The 22,199-nt window shown below is 38.0% G+C and overlaps 1 protein-coding gene across 5 annotated transcripts in view; it reads left to right on the top strand.

Annotated features, from left to right (window-relative positions):
• The window catches only part of myo6b (myosin VIb), a 46,961-nt gene that overhangs the window by 4,854 nt on the left and 19,908 nt on the right, over positions 1-22,199 (top strand). For 3 of the 5 annotated variants that reach the window (XM_024271057.1, XM_024271070.1, XM_024271050.1), the window contains exons 2-19: positions 2,028-2,176; positions 4,793-4,862; positions 4,936-5,009; positions 6,702-6,831; positions 8,193-8,298; positions 8,586-8,641; positions 8,713-8,810; positions 8,886-9,050; positions 9,993-10,073; positions 11,813-11,821; positions 12,486-12,666; positions 13,179-13,323; positions 14,406-14,563; positions 16,221-16,312; positions 16,683-16,755; positions 20,486-20,613; positions 21,636-21,731; positions 21,959-22,129. In XM_024271057.1, coding sequence (XP_024126825.1) covers positions 2,060-2,176; positions 4,793-4,862; positions 4,936-5,009; positions 6,702-6,831; positions 8,193-8,298; positions 8,586-8,641; positions 8,713-8,810; positions 8,886-9,050; positions 9,993-10,073; positions 11,813-11,821; positions 12,486-12,666; positions 13,179-13,323; positions 14,406-14,563; positions 16,221-16,312; positions 16,683-16,755; positions 20,486-20,613; positions 21,636-21,731; positions 21,959-22,129 — 1,950 coding nt within the window. In that variant the 5' untranslated portion in view covers positions 2,028-2,059. The remainder of the gene's footprint in view (positions 1-2,027; positions 2,177-4,792; positions 4,863-4,935; positions 5,010-6,701; positions 6,832-8,192; positions 8,299-8,585; positions 8,642-8,712; positions 8,811-8,885; positions 9,051-9,992; positions 10,074-11,812; positions 11,822-12,485; positions 12,667-13,178; positions 13,324-14,405; positions 14,564-16,220; positions 16,313-16,682; positions 16,756-20,485; positions 20,614-21,635; positions 21,732-21,958; positions 22,130-22,199) is intronic. The other 2 variants (XM_024271078.1, XM_024271065.1) reach the window with 1 other exon arrangement.

Genomic DNA, 22,199 nt, shown 5'->3' with positions numbered 1-22,199 from the left:
TAACAAAGGCAGACATTTATGGACAAAAATATTTAAAATTTCCTCACTGACATTAAAAAAATGACAGAAGTTAGTTTTGGTTCAAAATTCCATTAAAAAAGATAACAAAAAACAATCTGAATGTTTTTTTCATCCTGTAAATGAAAGTTGCTTTGACTAAAAAATAATAAAAAAAAGTTTTCCAGATTTAAAACTTTTCTTTTTTTAACAAATCTGTGATTTATTATGAATACTCAAAAATTCCATCCATCAATCCACCCCAATTGACTGTATATGAGGACTGGACCGAGCGAATGTGACGTCACCAATAGAACATTCCTTACTTCAAGCCCCAATGAAATTAATACAATTCAGTCACCTTTTTTTACTTTATTTTATTATTTTTTTAAATACAGACGCCGCCATATTGGAGCCAGAAATCATCAGAAAGCAGCAATTAGTCTGAGTCCGTCTTAGTCAACATCTCTACGGCAACCACTCCACTTGAAAACGAGCTTGGGAGAATCTGTGAATCAAACATTTTGTACGTTCGTTGTGAGACCGCCTACTTTTACTGAGGCATCTGATTGGTCAGTTTATAATGTGAATAACTTTCACTACAGAAGGTATAAAAAAACTGAGGAAGACTAGTTACTTTGACAAATCTAATGACTGGGTAAAAACTGTTCATTTCTCAATAGACGTCTATAGGATTTTGGCCTTTTGGAACCAGCTGGTACTTCCTGTTTGAAGCATCAGAGAAGAAGGGTCATTCAGTCCAGTTCTAATATACAGTCAATCCCCATCCATTCTTAGAACTCGCTGAATCATTTGCAGGTCACTAGGGTTGCTGGAACCTATCCCAACTTGTGTTGGGCAAAAGTGTGATAAACCTTGAACAGGTCACTCCCACCTCCTACCACAATATCATTAATACCTACAAATAAAAAAAAATGTTTTGAATAATTTATACCAATAAAAGTTTTGTTTAATGTTTTTTTTCAAGAAAATAGGAGCAAAACTGACTTGTTGTTGTTTGGGATTAACTTATCATAATGTCACGTCATATTAACCAAGGCTAATGTATGTTTTTCCAAAACATCCGCAATGTATTAAAACATAGTGAGATAGCAGTTTCTGTCCCTTTTTTGTCTATTTAAGTGTTTTAAACTTAATATATATTTTTTTACTTTTCTTTGTGAATCTACTGAATGGGCTGAAACTCTCAGACTGTTTGTCTGCTGTAGGGATTGTAGCTCCTGTTGCGCTGACACAGAAAATCTTCTCTTATGAGATCAGACGGGGCAACAACAGGTTAATGGAGAGCGAAGCGGACAGCGGCAGCTGGTCCACTCCCAGTAACATAATGCAGGGGACTGGGCTGTGTCACATTTAATCAAGCTGGTCATTCATTCTTATTAATCTATTACGTTGGATTGGATGCAAAGGGGTTCTCATTCTGATTAATAAAACATAGTTTTGTGATCATAAAATAATAATATTTGAATCTATAAAAGTTGGGTTGAAACTGCAAATTATTTGTTACTATTTTTTAATTTGAAATAGCAATACAGATTTATCAAAGGTGTAAATAATGTTGTTTTTCAAGCTTTTTCTTAATTTTTTTCTGGACCAAAAGCAGCTTTTTTCAGTTTTGGTGTAATATTTTGTGATCTTAATAATAACATATTCAGTTTTATTTAGCTTTAAACTCTAGTTATGTGAAAACACTTCATTGCAATCCAAAAAAAGTTTGGGATAAAATTTTGACAAATTGAGTTGAATCAGATGCTAAATTATATTGTAAACTTGTTAATGAAATTAATTCAGTTGTTTGATGATCAATACAGTTTTATTTAAATAAAACAGATGTTTTGTTGTAACATAAAATAACATGTCTCAAATATCAGTTTTAAATGTTAAAATAAATTTTTAAAATGTACATTTTTTATATATTTTTATTTTATTTTATATTGAGTCTGATCTAAGATCAAACTTTTAAGTTTTGCGACTTTGATGTGATCCGGTTCCGCTTGGATTCTTCACAGCCGTGTAGCTGGACTGGTGTTGGAGGTGAACCATGGAGGACGGGAAGCCAGTGTGGGCGCCCCACCCCACCGAGGGGTTCCAGTTAGGAATGATGGTCGACATCGGAACCGACACGCTCACCATAGAGCCACTGAACCAGAGAGGCAAGGTGGGTTATCACACCCAAACCCAGAGGAGCGCACGTACAATCCAACTGTTACTCTCAGTTTACAGGGATGCGTTCACTGACCACTCTGTAAAATCAGGCCCCCTAGAAATTAGCAAAAGACATTTGCTAATGAAGTAAAAAAAAATGGTCGTACCCTGAATAGTTATTTTAAGAAAAAAATGAACTACTAAAATAGGATTATTTTGAAAATCTTTATTGATAAATTAATTTTTCTTGTAAGACAGAAGACTTTCTTAAGAAAGTCATGAAAAAAAGCAAATTTTTTAACCCCAAAGACATAAAAATAAACCCTTGAAACACTGGAGTGTGACTTCAGCTCGGAAGGCGTTTGCACAACAATGTTTGAAATGTGAGAAACACGAGGGACCACAGGTACAGCCGCATAAATTAATGAGCAGCAGCAGCAGGTGTGCTGATAGCGTTGCCTAGGCGCAGAGCGGTCCTTCAGGAGGTAAAGGCCACCTGTTCCACCTGAGCCGTCAGGTGTCTGCTGCAGCCCGGCCTCTGATGTTTACAACATGCATGTTCTATGGTGCGCCCCCCCCAGCTCACTCTGCTTTTGTTTCTCCTGACGCGCCGTAATCCCTGAGCAAACGTACAGTAAAACGAAAAACAGGAAGTCTGTACAATATATTCAAATTAAAGCACCGTCTTTGCTAACAAGAGACCCGCCATGTTTATTTATCCATCCATTTAACTCGGGGTCACAGGGTTGCTGGAGCCTATCCCAGCTAACCATTTTGTTGACAATGTTCTTGAAGACCCACTGCAATGAAAATCAATGTTTTTTGTGTTTTAACATGTTCTTGTGTTATTTTTCAGATGACGGAGGTTATAAACAAACATGATTTAGCTCTGAAATGGCATTTCTGAGTATTTCTTTATTGAAATCGTTGTGAATCAGAAGCAGACGAAAAAATGCAGTTTAAAAAGGATCCTATTTGTGATGTAGAAATTACGCTGGGCGGGCCACAAGCTCCGCCCTATTTTGTTTTCAGACATTTTCCTCGTCTGAGCTGGCTCAAACCTGTAGGGCTGATTGGCTCCAATATAGCTTGCCATTTTTGTTGCAACGGGGGAGGGAAACGGGGGCGGGGTTTTTTTATGGCCACAACTGAGAGAAAAATTTCTGACGAACTACTGCTGTTCTGCAGAAACTATGTCCAAGGAGATGACAGTTTTTTAATTTTTGTATCTAAAAACGACATAATTGTGATTAAGAGACAATCCTGAACGCCTTTAAAATATGTCAAAAATATTTGGAGTGGGTCTTTAAAAAGCTTGATTCATTATTTACCTATTGCTGTTTGAACCGGAACACAACTAAAAAGAATAAAGTCAAATTGTCAGTGCTTTATTTTGAAAATTTTAGCAATCTCTCCTTTTAGGAAAACAACCTTTATTAGTTTATTCATCCAATTTTTTTTTCTAATTGCGCAAGTATTTGTTAAACTATATTTGAGTTGAAGTTTCAAATATTAGTTACAAACTTGTGCTTTTTACTAAGCTCAAATGTTTAGGGTTTTTTATGACCTAACTTCTTTGGAAAGCTCATGCCTTTACTGTGGTTCCAGTTGGTGCTGATTTACATGTAATTGCACTCTAAAGTCTTTATTACAGACACATGTAAATCAGCTTATAGATTATTACAAGAAAACTGGACAAAAACATTTTTTAAAATAGTTTTTCTTGGTTAACAATTTTGTATTTTCAGAGTATTTTGAGCTCACTCTGTGTTGTGGACGTTGGCGTTTTTCCATACAACTCAATGGATGTTCTGTTAGGAATAATTTGGACTCTTCAGGGAGAAAATTATCTTATTTTAAATCCGTCATGTCCCTTTTATTAAAACATAAACGTCATTCTGTTCAGTGGACCAATGAAAGAGTTATTGAATTTTTTTTTTTTCTAACAGCAGATCTGAGCTCATTAGTGTCCGAGTCCCAAACGTGACCTTCAGTCTTGTCACCTTTTCGCCACTTTTCATTGGTCGCTCGTTTCACATGCTCATTATTGCGGCTGACTGATCCTGCCTGACAAAGCTCCCTCTGTTTATGCTTACAGACATCTTGTTGTAATAAACCACACATCATTGCACAGAATGGTAGCGCTGACAACCAGCATTGATACGCAACAATGTTTCAGGAGAATCAAACACAGATGGAGTTTGTTCGTTACGTTGATGTACAACTACGTCTCCAGCACTTTAGCTGGAGGCATATCGGCGCCGTTTGCTCGCCACTCTCTAACCCGTCCAGGTGCTCAGATCCTGTTGCTCCACCAAATTATTCATCACCCTGCCATGTCTCTCCCCCTGTTTCTTTCACAGCTGACTTGTTCCATTGAGCTTATTTCCATGAACACAAACTCTTAAACAATGCAATGAGAACATCAGTATCTAATTTAGTCTGCCAACATGTCACACCCCAAATCATTACTTTGATCTTTAAGCGCGGTAAATGTTTCATGATCATGCACAAATGCAATATGTTCAACTTTTATTTTGGAGTCATAAGTTTTCCTAAAGACTAACAATGGATAATCCCAGATTAGTGTATCTGGTTTGTGAACGGCTTCCAATGATTGATGTTGCAGACTTTTCTTGCTCCGATGAGCCACGTCTTCCCGGCAGAGGATGATGTCAACAAACACGTAGACGACAACTGTGAGTATTTACTTGCACCAGTCGTTTTATTTTGAAAGGATTTCATCTTGACTGTGCTCTTTTGTCTGGATAGGTTCTCTTATGTACTTGAACGAGGCCACTCTTCTCAACAATGTCAGAGTGCGGTACAACAAAGATCACATCTACGTATGACGCTCCTATTTTGACTTTTTATTTCTTGTGTATCAAAAAATGACTGTATATGAGAACTGGACTGAGCAATCCTGAGCAAACAGGAAGTACCCACCGGCTCCAAGAAGGCAAAATCCCATAGACTTCTAATGAGAAATAAACACCTATTCCCCAGTCATTCTATTTGTCAGAATAACTATTTTTGCTCTAATACTTTTTTTTTTAACATGTTCTTGCAAATCTTATTTTTTATGACATATTTTCTTTATCTCAAGTTATAAATTGACTCAGACTGTCTTGGACTTACTGACGCTTGTCTCTAACATGACAACAGGGGCGGAGCTACCGGGGGGGAATGGTGGCCCCCCAGGAAAAAGTTTTGATTCCCCAAGCAAATAGTTTTAATGAATCTAGAGCCCCTCAAATGACTTATTTTACACTATTTTCATCAATTTTCTACACATTCTCACTCCCAACTCATCATACATGGAGGGATGGTTCGAGCCCCCTTCGCATCACTTTTTGACATTTTGGGTGTTCCCATTAAATCAGGGGTCCTTGACCCCCGGGGCGGGGTAATGGACGTGGACTGGAACCATCCAGGTTAGGGTATTGGTCCGGTCTGCATCTCAAGGGTTGGGGACCCCTGATTAGCATCTGTGGCCTGGTACCAAGCAGCCCTTGGACGGGTACCAGGCCACGGTCTGGAGGTTGGGGATCCCTGATTTAATGGGGACAATCAGCACGTGAAGAGACGATGAGTCTGGGACACCCAAAACTTCAAAAAGTGACTCGGAGGGGGCCCGAACCATACGTCCACATATGATGAGTTGGGAGTGAGAATTAATTATTTATGGTCCTTTCATTTGTATTGAATCTGCTGTTATCATTTGCCACTCATTTAAAGTCTTCTGCCCCCCACCCCCTGCCCCACATATGAAAGTCACTTGCTCCCTGCACGGCAACACCTGAAATGGTGACTGAAATGACTTTATTTGGTTGAGGCAGAAGCAAGATATTTTCTAAGGGTGACCTCACCTGACTGTATCAGACACTGGACTGAGCAATAGTGACGTCACCAATAGAAAATGGTTTACTTCCAACTACAATCAAATATAGTCAATTTATTTGCTTTTTTTATGTTAAAGATGTCACCATGTTGGAGCCAGACTAAACAGTGATTGGGTGGAGTCATTTTTTCTATCACAACCACTCTTGCCATTCAAGAGTGAGCCTGTAGGAAATCCACACACCTCTACACAAAATCTGTCAAAAGTTTCGTAGGTTTTTAAAATGATCAAGTTGTTCTGACAAATGCAATGACTGAGTCATAGCTGTTTATTTCTACTCTATGGGATTTCAACTTCTTGGAGCCCGTAGGTACTTCCTGTTTGGGACACAGTGGGGGAGGGGTCCCTCAGTCCACTTCTCATATACAGTCATTGGTGTTAAAGATGTTACTAGCTACATCAGGTAGCAGATTGGAAAGCTAAAATGATCTGTGTACATGATTCCCAGGAGGGAAAAGTGCCAGCTGGTAAAGAGGAAAGGGTTACCCGACAAGAGTAAAGCTAGAAATGTTAAAACAGCTGGTAAATGAGGAAAGCAAGTCATAAAAACAAGTGAAGGTGTGGTCACCAACCTTCAGTTAGAAGGTGTCTTTCACTGTTCATATATGGAATCTCAAATTCTGTCCTTTCTCTGCAGACCTACGTGGCTAACATCCTGATAGCTGTCAATCCTTACTATGACATTCCAAAGCTGTACGGCCCTGAAGCTATCAAGTCCTACCGAGGGAAGTCCTTGGGCACCCTGCCACCACATGTTTTCGCTATAGGTGAGAGTTCACAACTGTCTTGTGGCGACAAAAACAAGCTAGCCTTTTCTTGTTTTGTTTTTGTTATCAGAACAGTAAGACTTTTAGCGACTTTTCTTTATCCAGTTTGGTTTGTTGCAGATTTGCACAGCTTCTCCATGACTGTTTATGTTCTTGTTAAAAAGCTACTTGTATATTTTATTAACCAACACTGACCGGTTTAAAACAGCTCAATAGAAAGAGCTGTGTTCTAAAAGCAGGAAGCTAACTAGCATTGTGGAATCAGTGGAGTTACCTCAGTGTGATAAATCTTGTCTCTTTTCAAGTTCACAAGATAAGACAGAGTTTAATCTGAAATCTTTACACACCCAAACAGTTTGGAAAAAAAGATTAATAGATGGCACAAGAGGTTTTCAGCTGTCCCTGGTATTTAATTAAAGATGAAAATCATGTTTTGGGGGTTTTAACATGTTCTTGTGGCATTTTTTCAGATCATGGAAGACATGTAAAATAATTATGCTTATAATTGCATTTCTGAGTATTTTTTAATTCAAATAGTGAATCAGAAGGAGGAAAAAAATGCTGTTTGAAAAAGAGCGTATTTGTGAATCGAAAATACAGCAACGGTCCCGCCCACAATTTTGAAGCAAATTTCAGTTTTTTTGTTTTTTTTTAAGCTAAAGCAGCATGTTCCTAATTAGAATATCACTGGGAATGCTTTGAAAATAGATCAGAAGATGATCAAACCGATTGTTTTTATCATGGATCCCATGGGGTCTTAACCCTTGTGCTCTCTTATGGGGTCCAGATGACCCCACCCTTATATTGATCTGTGATCCCTCCCATGACTAAAGTGGACAAAGGTGGACAGGATTGTATGTCTGCAACTGACATCAGTGAAGATAAAAAAAATCCTTGGAGAAAAAGAGGTCTTGTGGGATCCAGATGACCCCACTTTTAATAAAGCATAAGGGTTACTAGGTCTGAAAAGCATTGAATTTATGAATAAAATATCTGAAGTCTTAAATTTTGATACCTGAGCCTTAAAAATGTGCTGCAAGAAACTTCTCAATTTCACATTTCATAGCAAGATTTTGATTTTTCAATTAACATTAATTAAAAAAAAATCAAAAATAAAATTCAAATCATGTGCACTATTATTTTTGATCAAATTATGTTTATAAACAGTAGGAGAACCAGTTGTTATGCACCAACACAACACGATAAGAAGCTAGTTTTGATCATAAAATGGGAATAAATTGATACAATGGGAAATAGACTGAGAAATTGGTCTTTTTTTACATGCATGGTTTTATAAAGGTCATTTTTCAAGTTAAAATTAACTTGAATAAACTTGTAGTAACCTTGTTTTACTGTTGCAGCGGACAAAGCCTACAGAGATATGAAGGTCCTAAAGATGAGCCAGTCGATCATAGTTTCTGGAGAATCTGGGGCTGGAAAGACGGAAAACACCAAGTTTGTTCTGAGGTAAGTTTTCATCAAAAACACACGCTTAATGCTGCTTCCTGTTTTCCCTCCTCACTTTTCCCCTTTTTATTGGTCAATTTGACTGTAAACTATTTCAGCCTAAAATATTTTGTGTGTGTGTTTGAAAGTCTTATTTTTTTTTCGAAGGATACAATTTTTTAGTTGTTAAGCACATAATTTTAATGTTTTTACTCACTTAGAGTTTTATTGTAAATGTCACAAATAATGCATTGATGATGTATGATTTTATTTATATTATTTTATTTATTTATATCACTACTTTGCAGATATCTGACAACAACTTATGGAAGTGGCCAAGACATCGACGAGAGAATTGTAGAAGGTAATCTATAAGCAGATTAGATGTTTATCAGTTGTAAATGCACTTTAGGTAATCAAGATGTTTTTCTTCAGCCAATCCTCTTCTGGAGGCTTTTGGAAATGCAAAAACAGTCCGGAATAATAACAGCAGTCGCTTTGGGAAGTTTGTGGAGATCCACTTTAATGATAAGGTCAGAAACGGTCTATTGTTTGTATTTGATTTATACATTTTTAAATGGTCGTTTAAGTTTTTTTTGTGCCCGCAGAATGCTGTTGTGGGTGGATTTGTGTCGCATTACCTGCTGGAGAAGTCCAGGATTTGCATGCAGAGTAACGACGAGAGGAATTACCACATCTTCTACCGACTGTGCGCCGGAGCGTCAGAGGAACTGAAGAAGACTTTACACCTGGACTCTCCAGACAGTTTCAGGGTCAGAACAGAAAGTTGAAATTATCTTGTTGTGTTATCAAACAGAAAAAAGGGTCCAACTGCTTACTTGTTTGATTTTTATTTTTTATTTTTTTTCTATTCAGGTTTTTTTATTGAGTTTTATCAAATAACATTACACATGGTAACGTATGCAGCATTTAATAGGTCAAGTTCCTATAATGAAACAAAACTGAACTAAAAAACAAACAAACAAAAAAAAAGGGGGCAGAGGAAAATATAAAAAACAAGACAAGATACTATTGGGAATCAAATTGTTATATAAAAGCAGGACTGTTTTGCTACCTCCAGAATGCACAGATTTAATATGCAAAGCAAAACTTTGGTAAAAAGTTTGATCTTTTATGAGTTAAAAACACATAAAATCTTATGCTGCACAACAATGGTTACTAGCTGCTCTAGGCTGCACTGAGATGATCCTGTTTGGCACAGATCATCTTTTATTTTGAAAAGAAGTTAGCTGAAGAAGAAGAAGAAGCTTCTGTCAGATGCTAGGTTCTTTTTATATTTTTGCTTTTGTTCTTGCCAAAAATTGGCATAATTCATATTTATATATATTTTTTAAAAATTCCATGAATGCAAATCCAAACTTCTTAAGGGCTAAAGTAAGACTATGTGGCTCTTTCTAGGTTTTGATGCGATGGCTGATTGCTGTGAAGTTCATTGCTTAAATCTTTAGTGGTGTTTTTCGTGGTGTTAGTTTGAAGTCTAATATCAATAAATTTACAACTTGAGGGAATATGAACATGTTTTCAGCAGATTTTGCTTTAAAATAAAGATGTTCTTCACTTAGAAATTACAGTTACACCTTTATCAGACAGTCTCTCCACAGCCGTCAACTATTCAAATTTTTGCGAGATGAATAAATTCTCACTATAAATGTTAAATATATTAGCAAGTTTTTAAGTTCTTCTTTTTTCTGCAGTACCTGAACCGAGGATGTACCAGATACTTCGCCAGTAAAGACTCCGATAAACAAATCATGCAGAGTCGCAAGAGTCCTGAGGTAATCTGTTTAGGCTCCTCCCCTTTTCTAATCCCCCATCTGATCACTTTACTTCAAGTGACAAGTTTTCAGAACACTGTCAACTCAAACGAATATGTTTTTAATTAATATTGTTTTTGCCAAAAGATATTGAGTCCATTTCTTTGTATTTGATGAATTATAGATGACTTAGAAAAAGTAACGCCTCGCTGGGTTGCTGAGCCCGCAGCAGACGAGTAATTAATATTGTGAGACAATTACAAGAATAACTGTGATGTGCTGCTCTCTCTGGGACTAATTATGCACGTTCTCTCATTTCTCCGTCTCAGTTTATTCTTTTGTGATATTCCGAGGTTCAGGAGACTCGTAGGGGATCAGAGGTAGTGTGAGGAAGAGATCACAGGACACAGCAGCCCCAGAGGCCCAAACCTGTTTTACATTTTCCACATCTGCACGAGAACAAATGAACACTTATTTTAGTCTTGCTTTTTCTGTTTCTGTTTGAAGAGATAAAATCATGTTTTTAACATTTTTATGATTATGGACGATATCTTTAAAGATAATTGAGCTTGAAATTGTTTTTCTGAATACTTTTTTATTTAAATTGTTGTGAATCAGGAGCAGACAAAAATGTTTGGGATTAGTTCTGACTGTTAAAACGATCAATGTAACTCTAGTAGATTGTGAAGGAGAAAAGCAGCCGCTTTTCTCCTTCACAATCTACTAGAGTTACATTGATCATGCTAACAGTCGAAAAGTTACAGTATGTGAAAGATTTTGTGTTAAAGGGTTATTAAGGCTAATTTAAGAGCCGCTTATAATTCATCCATCCATCCATCCATCTTCTTGACCGCTGTGTCCCTTTCGGGGTCGCGGGGGTGCCGGAGCCTATCCCGGCTACTGAAGGGCGAAGGCGGGATACACCCTGGACAGGTCGCCAGTCCGTCGCAGGGCAAATGGAATTTCGATAAATTCTCCAAATGGAAACCACAATTGGAGGTTCACTTTCGGCTTATCCCTTTCGGGGTCGCCACAGCGTAACAGCACCCACTGTTTCGCATCAGTGATTTGGCAGAGTTTTTACGCCGGATGCCCTTCCTGACACAACCCTGTACTTGAGGGGCACAGGGACCCAGTTAGGCAGCAGCGTCAAGGGTCTTGCCTAAGGACCCAATCTGGGTGGGGATCAGTGGACAACCCTGGAATCGAACCCAGGGCTCCTGCGTGCCAGCCCTTCACCTAGCCCACTGAGCCACCCAGCCGCTGCTTATAATTCATAATCAATTTAATAAATTTGCATCAGAAACAAATGGGATTCTTGGATATTTTGATAATGTGCTTTAAAATTGATCTCCATCCCTCTTCAGAACCCACTAGATTCTCTTTTGAGGTTGCTGGAGCCTATCCGAGCTACAGTTGGGTGAGGGCGAGGGGCAGCCTGCCAGTTCGTCACAGTTATTCTCACAAATAGGAACAATTTAGAGTCATTAATAAATCTATGAAGCATGGTTATAAGAGGAAGCCGGAGAAAACCACAGTGAGAGAATGCAAACTCCACACAGAAAGGTTCCTTCTGGGGCTTGAACAACGGCCTTCTCGCTGTGAGGCGAGAGCGCCAACCACTACACCACCGTGTCTATTTTTCTGATTAGCCATTGTTTTATTGAAGCTAGTTTAAAGTGTTCAGAAAATTTTCAAGAATGACGTTTCTTTAGATGTCACTAACATCATTATGTCACCTTTTTGTTTCTAACCTACAGGACAACAAGGTGACTTTCTGTTTATTCAGATTTATTTTCCCTCTTTTGCCGTGCAAACAGTCAATAATCATGTGTTCATAGTTTCTTGCATGCATAACTTAGCTTTAGATTTTCTCTTTTTGTTGTTTGTTCTACTTTGCTAAGTTTTTACTGCTGCGGATTAAATACCAGGCAGTGAAATGATATTCTTTCCCATTTCTGAAAGCAGTAAGAACGTTAGCATGAACTCAACAGACTCAAGCGTCAAATTGCATTCCGTTGGTTTAGCGTATAATGAGGGAAATAATTTTAGACAACTCTTGATCATTTCATTTGTGATTAATTCATCTTATAATTGAGTGTATAATTAACTACCAGTCTTCAAGTGCTCTTTAGTTTATTTACAGTATATTTTTCTTATTATAATTCACATCAGTTCTGTTTATATTCATCACTCAGGCTATTTTACATTTCTAATTATTACTGAGGCTCTGTCATTTTCTGAGTCTTGTTTCAGGAGGTTCAGAATCCGTCTATCTGCATAATCAGTATCTGCATGCTTTTCTTTCTACGCTTTTATTTTGCAGTGAGAGTTTCCGATCTGCCCTGAAAAGCTTTTTGGAATCCTTTAAGGCTTTATTTTTTTTTGAGTTGGGTTTTAAACTCATTTCTGTGGGGGGTTTTCTTCTGCCAGCATCTGAAGTTGGGCGCTCTGAAGGACCCCCTTGTGGACGACCAGGGAGATTTCAACAGGATGTGTGTGGCCATGAAGAAGATCGGTCTGGACGACACGGAGAAGCTGGACCTGTTCCGGGTCGTCTCTGGCGTCCTGCATTTGGGAAACATCGACTTTGAGGAAACAGGAAGTTCTTCAGGTGAAGCAGAGGTTGAGATGTATGAATCTGGCAGTTCCTTTTACTTAAGATAGTTTTGATCATGTTATCATGTTGAATTAAGTTATATTTTTGATCAAATGTTTTTAAAGTGCAAGTTTTTATTAAAAAAACTAAGAAAATTCATATTTAATTAGGATTTTATTTCAAGCTCGGAAATAAACAATTAATTAGCAATTGATTGAACTCCAGTCATCTTCTGAGGTGTTCTAAAATCCTTCCCAGTGGTCTTCTTAGTTATGAGTGTCCAGTTTTTAGAAAAAAAAATATTTTTAAAAAAGTCATTTTCTAGGACATAGTTTGTGGCAGTTGTTCATTAGAAGTTTGCTTTTGGGTTGTGGGCAGAAGTGTTAGTGTGGAACGACCCCACCCCCTCTTCCCCTCAGGTGAGACGTTCATTCTCAATTACAGGGAACTCAAACTCACAGCCATGACTTTTAAGTTATTGTTTTTTTTTTAGTTTTTTTTTTTTATGCTTTCTCTTTTTGTTTCAGGCGGTTGTATCTTAAAGAACCACTCAGACCAGACTCTGGAGTACTGCGCCGACCTGTTGGGTTTGGATAAGGACGACCTGCGGGTCAGCCTGACAACCAGAGTCATGCTCACTACAGCAGGGGGCGCCAAAGGCACAGTTATCAAGTGAGATTCAAAGCAAAAAGTTTGAGCATCTTTGAATTTGTTCAAAAATATACTCCACCACTCCACCAGTTAATTTAATTCAGAAAAAAATAATTTCAACCTAATAAGTAATAAAATAACTAGAAGGAACCGATGTACGATTATGATGCCACATTACAAATATTTCCATTTAGATACAGAAGAAACACGAATGGAGAATGCTGTATTGACTCTTTCAATGTTGGGGTGGGGTGGGGGTGGGGGGGGGCAGGTTTTTCTAGATGAATATTTCAAAAGGGGCCAGATGCTGGGCCGGCCTGGAAGTGTTTTCTCTGCATTAATAATGCAGGCCGTATCTGAGAAGGCAGGGCAGCGTGGCTGCAGTACAGTGAAGCCCCCCCGTGGGTCTGGGGGAGGAGGTGGAGCGAAGGGGAACTGTCTTTGTTACCAAGACAAATCCAACCGACAGACAAATCCACTGTGACCCCCCCCAGGGAAGCTGAGGATAACAGAGGGAGGGTGCAACAGAGTCTTTAAGGTGATCTAAAACTTAGCTGCAATAATCAGCAGGAAAAAACTTCTATCTATGGTTTGTACTGTGTAGAAATAGAGGGTTCAGTTTGAGCATAAATATGAGGAGTTTTTGTAATAGATGAAGTTTTCAATGGAGAAGGTAGAGTTGAATATCAAAAGAGGAGTTTAAAAAGGTATAACAAAGCAAAAAAAGAAAAAGAAAGAGCTTCTTTCATTTTAAATTCAACTTCCTCCCAGTTGGGAAAGCCTTCGCTGAACTCTCAATCACCACGGAGCTGCACTTTGTCAAATAAGTCAACCCCTTTCAATAATTTCAACCAGAAAAAAAAGTTCTTTTAGAGGTTACAGCAAACGTTTGAGGCTTACAAATCCTCGTTTTTATGAATTCAAAAAGGGGAGGTTTTCCTGCCCCCCAAAAAAGAAAAAAAAGTGGCACAACCAAATATTTGCTTCCATGTTAGAAATGGGGCTGAATGAAGAAAGTAAATATAAGAGAGAGGCTTAATAGGAGTCTAGCGTGTCCCAGTTTCCAAATTTCTCTCACTGTCCCACTTTGTGCGTCTCTCCAGGGTGCCTCTAAAGGTGGAACAGGCGAACAATGCCCGGGACGCCCTGGCCAAAGCGGTGTACAGCCGCCTCTTTGATCACGTGGTCAAGCGAGTCAACCAGTGCTTCCCCTTCCAGGCCTCCTCCAACTTCATCGGCGTGTTGGACATTGCTGGATTTGGTAATTCCATGTGCATTTTTTTAAACTGTTAGATTATTGCCGATTTAGACAAAGAACTATTTAAGACACTCTGATGAAAATCGTGTGTTTTTAGTATGCTCTTGTGGTATTCTTCTTATTATGGAGGATTTATGTTGAGAAATGTAAGCTTAAACTTGCATTTCTGAGTATTTCCTTATTCAAATTGTTATGAATCAGGAGCAAACGAAAAAAAATGTCATTCAAAGAAGAGCGTATTTTAGAAAATACAATTGGTGGACCACAAGCTCCCTGCCTCCATCCTGAGGCATGTAACGCATGTTCAAAACACTCCTTTAGCCCTCAGTGTTTATACCACACAAACTAACACATCCCACTCCCAACTCGTCATATATAGTCGTATGGTTTGGACCCCCTCCGCGTCACTTATTGTGTTTCTCCAACTCGTCATTTTTTTATATGCTGGCTGTTCCCATTAAATCAGGGATCCCCAACCCTGGCCACAAACCAGTCCAAGGGTGGCTTGGTACCAGCCCACAGACGCTAATCAGGGGTGCCCAACCCTCTGGATACGGACAGACCAGACCGGACCTGAACTTCTACCCCAACCCGAACCCAGTACCAGTTCTGTGTCCGTTATTGCATCTAGTACCCCATCTGGTGCTGCATCCGGTGTTGGGCACCCCTGATTGGCGTCTGTGGCCCAGTACCAAGCCACCCTTGGCCTGGTTTATGGCCAGGGTTTGGAACCCCTGATTTAATGGAACAGCCAAAACTTCAAAAAGTGACCCGGAGGGGGCCCGAAACATACGTCCATTAATGGTTCTGGTTGGGACTTGGGGGTGAGAATGTGTAGCACAAACAGGATAGGGCTTCTTCTTCTTCTTCTGCTTTTCTTTTTCTACTGCAAAATTGCGCTTGTTCGCCACCTACAGTTGGAAGAGGATTAGTGCGAAATATCAAAGTGGTGTAAATTTCAAGAATTTTCTTTCACAGCTCTATTCTGATATAAGAAATACTTGGTGTCATGTGATTCCATTCTGGCAAAAAAATGAAAATATTAATTTCTTTTCATGATCAATTTTCAAATGTTTGGCATTTTGTGAATTAAAAGTGATGCCATCCATTCTTCATTACCAAATCCAAGTCCTGATTGTTTAAAGTTCAACCTGTTTTAACTTTTAATGTGCAGGAGAGCATGCAAACAGAGAGCTCTCAGCAATGACAAAAGGAAAGGGGGCGGGGTTGCTCCGCATCAAGGCGTCCTCCCACAACTCAAACGAACTACTGCCGCTTTGCAGAAACTATGTCCTAGAAAATGTCACTTTTAAGTTTTGTCTAAAAACCTCATAGTCATAATTTAAAAAAGACACTGTGAACTCTTTGAAAATAGATCAAAAGATGATCTAAATGGGTCTTTAACATCTGACCCACGATTGATGGTTCGTAAAAAAAACAAATTAAATCCATTTTGATGCTATTTCCAAGCTTTTAACCAGAATCAAATCCAATAGAGATGTGTTTTTCCTCATTGAAATGCCCGCATGCACTTCATTTCCAGAGTTCTGGCTTGAGAGATCATTTTTCCTTCTGTCATAATTAATATACACAAGCTTAGCAAATCTTTTCATTTTGGAAATTAATTGAAATGCATGTTTTTTTTTTCTTCTGCTCTCAGAGTATTTTGAGCACAACAGCTTTGAGCAGTTCTGCATCAATTACTGCAATGAGAAACTGCAGCAGTTCTTCAACGAGCGCATTCTGAAGGAGGTGGGTGAGCATCCGGTGGATTGAGATGATGCGGTGTGTGCTTATACTCATGCTGGGAAACAAGCCACGTCATGTCGCCAAATATCATGATCCGGGAGGAAGTGGCTGGCTTTCTCATTTTCCTTCCATCTCTCCGGTGCACTTTTGTCAGAGTTGTAATTTCTCCGGAGGCTTGTTAATTATTGTACGCTCGTTTTGTTTCCCAATTTTGTTATTGATACCACAAGTGGTATCTTTGTTATTAAAATGTTGTTGTTTTGATTTTTTTTCTTGCTTTGTCTATGGAAAATATATTTTTTTTAAATAACAGTTTGCCTGAATTTTTTTTCTTTTTAAAATTTTATTCTATTTGTTATGTTTATAAATATAGGAGCAAGAACTTTATCAAAAGGAAGGGCTGGGAGTGAATGAGGTGCATTATGTTGATAACCAAGACTGCATAGGTAAGTTCTACACTTCCTCACATGAAAAAAAAAGCTTTAATTTAAAACCAAATACTAAGCTAACTCCAAATCCCCAAAATGACGTCTGTAGAAGCTAATTAGACGATGATTTAGCATATTTTTGCAGGCCATCAGATCAACGTTCTGGGATTTAGCCGTCCCCACAATTGGGGTACAGGTGCTTTCGGGGGGGCAAGTCCAGGTTTGGTGTAACTCTGGGGTGTCATAGCTCTCCAAACCCTTAAAATATATAGAAAACCCTCATATCAGTTCATGACAGAATCCAGATTCTTCCCCTCCCCCTACGGCTTCCCCCTACCCCTACATTTATCCCTTTACGTGGAGAGTCATGGAAAAATTATGTCCTCAAATTTGTATATCACTCCCTCTCAATGACATCATTAATAGTTACCGGTCATCTACGTTAGCGCAGAGCTGCTAGCTTTGAAAATACATAACAGCATCGGTTTTATAACTTTAAAAATTCATACTAAAAGTCGTTACTAACATTTTTGGCTGAATCCGAATTCTTCCTCATCCCGTACATTTTAGTCCTCCAAATAGAGAGTTATGGAAAAATTCTAACTTCAAATTCGGTTATTCCATTTCGATGACGTCATCAATAGTCGCCGGTCATCTACGTTAGCGTGGAGCTGCTAGCTGTGGAAAATACATAAAGACATTGGTTTTATAACTTTTAAAAAGTCATTCTAACTCAAAGTTATTACTTAGATTCATGGCCGAATAAGAATTTTTCTCCCACCCCTACAGCGTCTCCCTACCTCTTCATTTAGCCCTCCAAACGGAGAGTTTTGGAAAAAAAAGGCTAAATCTGAATTCCTTCCCCACTCACTACATAGTGCTCTATAAAGTGCGTTTGCCATTTTGTGATGCTGTCAGAATCTACCAATTCCAAAATTGAGTGCGCTAGAAATTTCCCAGAAATCTTTGCAAAAAACTTGCGTGCATCGATACTCACTACATTAGCGAATATAGACCACAATGCATTGTGGTTGAACAATTTTTGCAAAGAAAAAAATATGCTTAAGTGTAATTTTTTAACAAACCATCCACATTTTCATCATCAGAACACAGTGGAGTCACAAATAGACGTTGTGAAATGTTCATATTGATTTGATTTTTACTTTGTGAAATCAGTGACATATCCGACATTCAGCAAAACAAAAGTAAAGTAATCGGCATGGTGTCTGAATTGATTTAAAAATCCAGAGCACTATATAGTCCCGCACTATATAGTTTTATAGGAGTTAGGGATTAGGGTGAGAATTCAGACATAGCCAGAGTCTTCAAATTTGTATGTTACTCCCACTTGATGATGTCATCAATAGCGGCCAGTCAGCTGCGTTAGCTTGGAGATACTACCACTCAAATACATTTGTCACATACATTTTTTGTATGTATGTTTTTTGGGGGTCATTTTTATTTCTTTCGTTAATTTTGGACTTTTACGGGCCATCACATCTGGGGGGGGCTGTCACGGCATTACTATTCCTACATCCGGCCCTGCCTGGGATGATGAGAAATGGCAGTTTTTGCAGCAAAATGCAACAAGCTCCGACTGAGATATGGCTGCCTGTGCTTCCCACACACATATCTCTGTGGTCGGCTCAAGTGTATTATTACCTCACCCACATGCCATTCATTATAGCCGTTCCTCCAGGATCCACTTCAGAGTGAGGGGGGGACAAAAATACTGACTGCTTTTCATCCTCATAGCTGGCCTATCCCTGTCTCTGTGGACAGTGAGCGCACTCAGTGTTTTCGGGATCTTATGGCCTCTTTGGTGAAATGAGAAGCTGCAGAAATTATACCCACTTGTTTAGCTTATGTTCTGCCCTCAAACGAGTTCTTACGATGACGCAGTCCACCAATCGGGCTGAAGCAGGGGGATTTGTATTTCAAAGGCTGTGCGGGTTCAGGTGTGTTGCTAACTGACAGCAATGAGCAACATTTATGACTTGCAAATGACCATTTGATTTGGCCATTAATTCACTCATCAATCTCCAGGATTTATGCGCAGGTGCTTGTTCATGCAGATTCTTTTTTTTTTCCCCCCAAGGTCCTTGGTCCGCACATTATTTTGTAAACATAATGGTGGATGAATAATTCAAAAGTGCGGCTAAATGAGCATCCTGATGAGAATGTTTTGTGTATTTGAATAAAAGGAACGGTAAACTCTTCAAATTTGCTGTATTCTGAGGGAGAGATTTGCTGAAGACTTCTGAAATGATCTGGAGTTTGAAAATGTTAAAGCAACAACTGCTGTCGCATATTTTAGTAGTTAATCAAACAGGCCACTTTGCATATTTTTAATAATATCATTACTTCAAGATTTATCAGAACAGAAGCTGCATTCAGGGGTGCAGATTCCAGCTAAGACGAGGTCATTTGTAGAATGGAAAAAGTAAAAGATTTGTCAACAAAATGTACAAAACACTGCTTGAGACCATCTGATCACATGCAACAAAAAAAAGATTTTAGTCTTCCAATTGTTAAATCGTGCAAATATAATACTAAATTGTGGACAGGAACTAGAAATGTAGAAAATAACTATAATTGGGTTAAAAAAATAACCCACTATAGGTGAACAAAGAAGGATCACATATGTTTTAAGGCTGTAAAACTCCTCACTTAACTCTTTATGCACTTTTCTCAGACAGACATGAACATTTTCACACTTTTCCTTCCTGTTCAAACCTTTAAAGAACAATAGGTCCCAGATAATAAAATGTAGACAAAGATGTGATCGTAGATAAAGATGTATGTAGATTTGGAGCGCTGCATGGATCTGTACTAGAGACACGTCACTGAGGGGATTGATTGACATGGTCTGCAGCCAATCAGGAAGCTGAACAAAGAAATTATGCTTTTCTGAAGGCATCTATTGCCTGTTTAAAATAAAATAATACTCAATCAGTCGCCGTCTGTCATCTGTATTTAATCCATAGTTATTTTCATCAAACACACTATAAATTATGTTATTATGATTAATTAGTAGCTGTTGTGTTTGCATGTTATAATTATTTTGTTTCCACAAATTATTATTTCATATGTACTTTTTAACTATATTTTTTCTTATTTGTTTGCTTTGTCATCAGACAGATTCTATTAAAAAAATATCAACATTGTTCCAAATGTACCAGCAAAAAGTTCTTTCCTTAAAAAGAAAGAAAGAAAAAAAAACATTGTTATTTGTTATTTTACATCATATTAAACCTTAATGATGGATTTACAGAAGCTGGATTTTTATCTACCATCAAAGTTTTTTCTGTGGAAACTGGAAATAATACATTTTCGTCAAAACCACATAAATGTTGTTAAATGTCAGAACAAACAAGCGAGAGTTCAGGTTTAATTGTTTACTGAAATTATGTTCCCCTTTTTATTATTTAGATTCTATTTAATTCAGTGATTGTTTGAAACACAGATTCTATTTTCTTATAAAAAATAAAAAAAAACACTGTTTAACTAAACATAAATATAATACGGTAATTAATAAATTATATTTAAATAAATTTAAATCAGTCTTATTTGATCCAAATCTTCCTAATTTGATCAAATAATTCTATTTTTTTTAACCAATGACTCAGAAGAATAAAGAAGTTTTCCTCAGTTATTAGTTACAAACAATTTATTCCTTGCAGTTTTGGTTGAACTGATTTCTCATAAGAGTTTACATGAATGTTTATTTTATATTTGTTGTTTTCAGATCTCGTGGAGTCTAAGACGGTGGGCATTTTAGACATCCTGGATGAAGAGAATCGTCTCCCTCAGCCCAGTGACCAGCACTTTGCTCTGGCAATTCACAGCAAGCACAAAGAGCACTTCAGGCTCACGGTCGGACACTTGTCCTTGCTTTTTGTTTTTTGTTGTTCTTTTGTTAGACTAAAACACGTATTGTGATCACTTGTCTTTTTCCAGTTTGTATGAGCAGTTGTGTGAATGACGCAGTCTTAGCCCCTCCCCCTCCTCTTGTTGCTCTCTCTTTTGCAATTGTCTGTCTGTTTTGCATCTGCAAGTATAAAATCCTTTCAAAAAGTATCCTTAAACACCATCAGGGCTTTATGTGGCTCCAACCATGTTGCTTTTACTGCATGAATAAAGTTTTTTAGTTATTTAAAAGGGTAAAGTCAAAAATAAAATAAAAAATTGAATAGCTTATTCATATGTTTACATTCAGACAGGGGCGGAGCTAGAACATTTTATATGAGGGGCAAGAAGGAGGCAGAAGACTTGGGAAGGGTAGTGGAGTCCATGGAACTCCATTATAAATGAAAGGATTTTAAATATGTGTATTTCGGACTGTTTTATTATTGTTTTTAAAGTTTAAATTCTTCAAATCTCACAAATTAATTCCATCGTCAAAACTTATGATGCGTTGCATTCATTAAGATTTGTCTAGACTATTTTTTTTAAACTGGGTTTTCCAAAAATCTGAATTTCCTCTTGCCATAGCATGAACAGCATGTATTTTGGCTAAGACTATGGTGCTGATGGCCGTATACACAATACAGGGCCGTAGCAGATAATTTCAGGGGCTCAAGATTTTAGTTTAAATATTGCTTTTGTTATTTTTTCAATGCTTAAAGAAGCTTGTTGTGATCATTTTGTAATATTTGATAAAAAGCTAATATGGACTCAAAAATTGGGGGGCTAAGTGGGTGGGGAAAACTTTTTTTCAGCCCCTTTTGCCCCCCATAGCTCCGCCTCTGCACTCAGACAGTTAGCACGCTTGACAATTGAAAACAAATTAGCCTGAAAAGATAATTTAAGAAGCTTAAAGTAACATTTTTATTTTAATTACTGTTTTAATTACATATTTATGAGAAAGTTGTCTTTTCTTTTTTTTCCCCTTTTAGGTTCCGAGGAAGTCGAAACTAGCTGTCCACAGAAATCTTCGCGATGACGAAGGCTTTATCATCAGACACTTTGCAGGAGCCGTCTGCTATGAAACTGTAATATTTAATATACGTTTCATGTCTATTTCTCTATTAACAGTATTATTATTCACTAGATTTATTCACAGAACTCAATCAAATATGTGACATTTCCACAGAAAAAATCAGAGTTTAAGTGAAAGACTGTCATTCTTCATCCGTCTTGTACTTTATCAATATGTAAGAAAAGCTGGCGTCAACACAAATGGACGTAAAGGCGTGTGCATGTGTGTATGTGTTGACAGACACGCTTCGTGGAGAAGAATAATGACGCACTCCACATGTCCTTGGAGAGTTTAGTGTGCGAATCAAAAGACAAATTTGTTCGGCAACTGTTTGAGAACTCCAGCACCATCAAGGACTCCAAACAGAAGGCGGGCAAGCTCAGCTTCATCAGCGTCGGCAACAAATTCAAGGTTAGAGCGGCCGTCAAAACTCCTTATGTTTATACGACAGCAACAATATCTATTCTTAAACTGATTTTTC

This window comes from Oryzias melastigma, linkage group LG22 (assembly GCF_002922805.2).
Source record: "Oryzias melastigma strain HK-1 linkage group LG22, ASM292280v2, whole genome shotgun sequence".
Classification (NCBI taxonomy): Eukaryota; Metazoa; Chordata; class Actinopteri; order Beloniformes; family Adrianichthyidae; genus Oryzias; species Oryzias melastigma.
The sequence above is the reverse complement of the archived record's forward strand: the minus strand, read 5'-3'. Positions and strand labels throughout refer to the sequence as shown.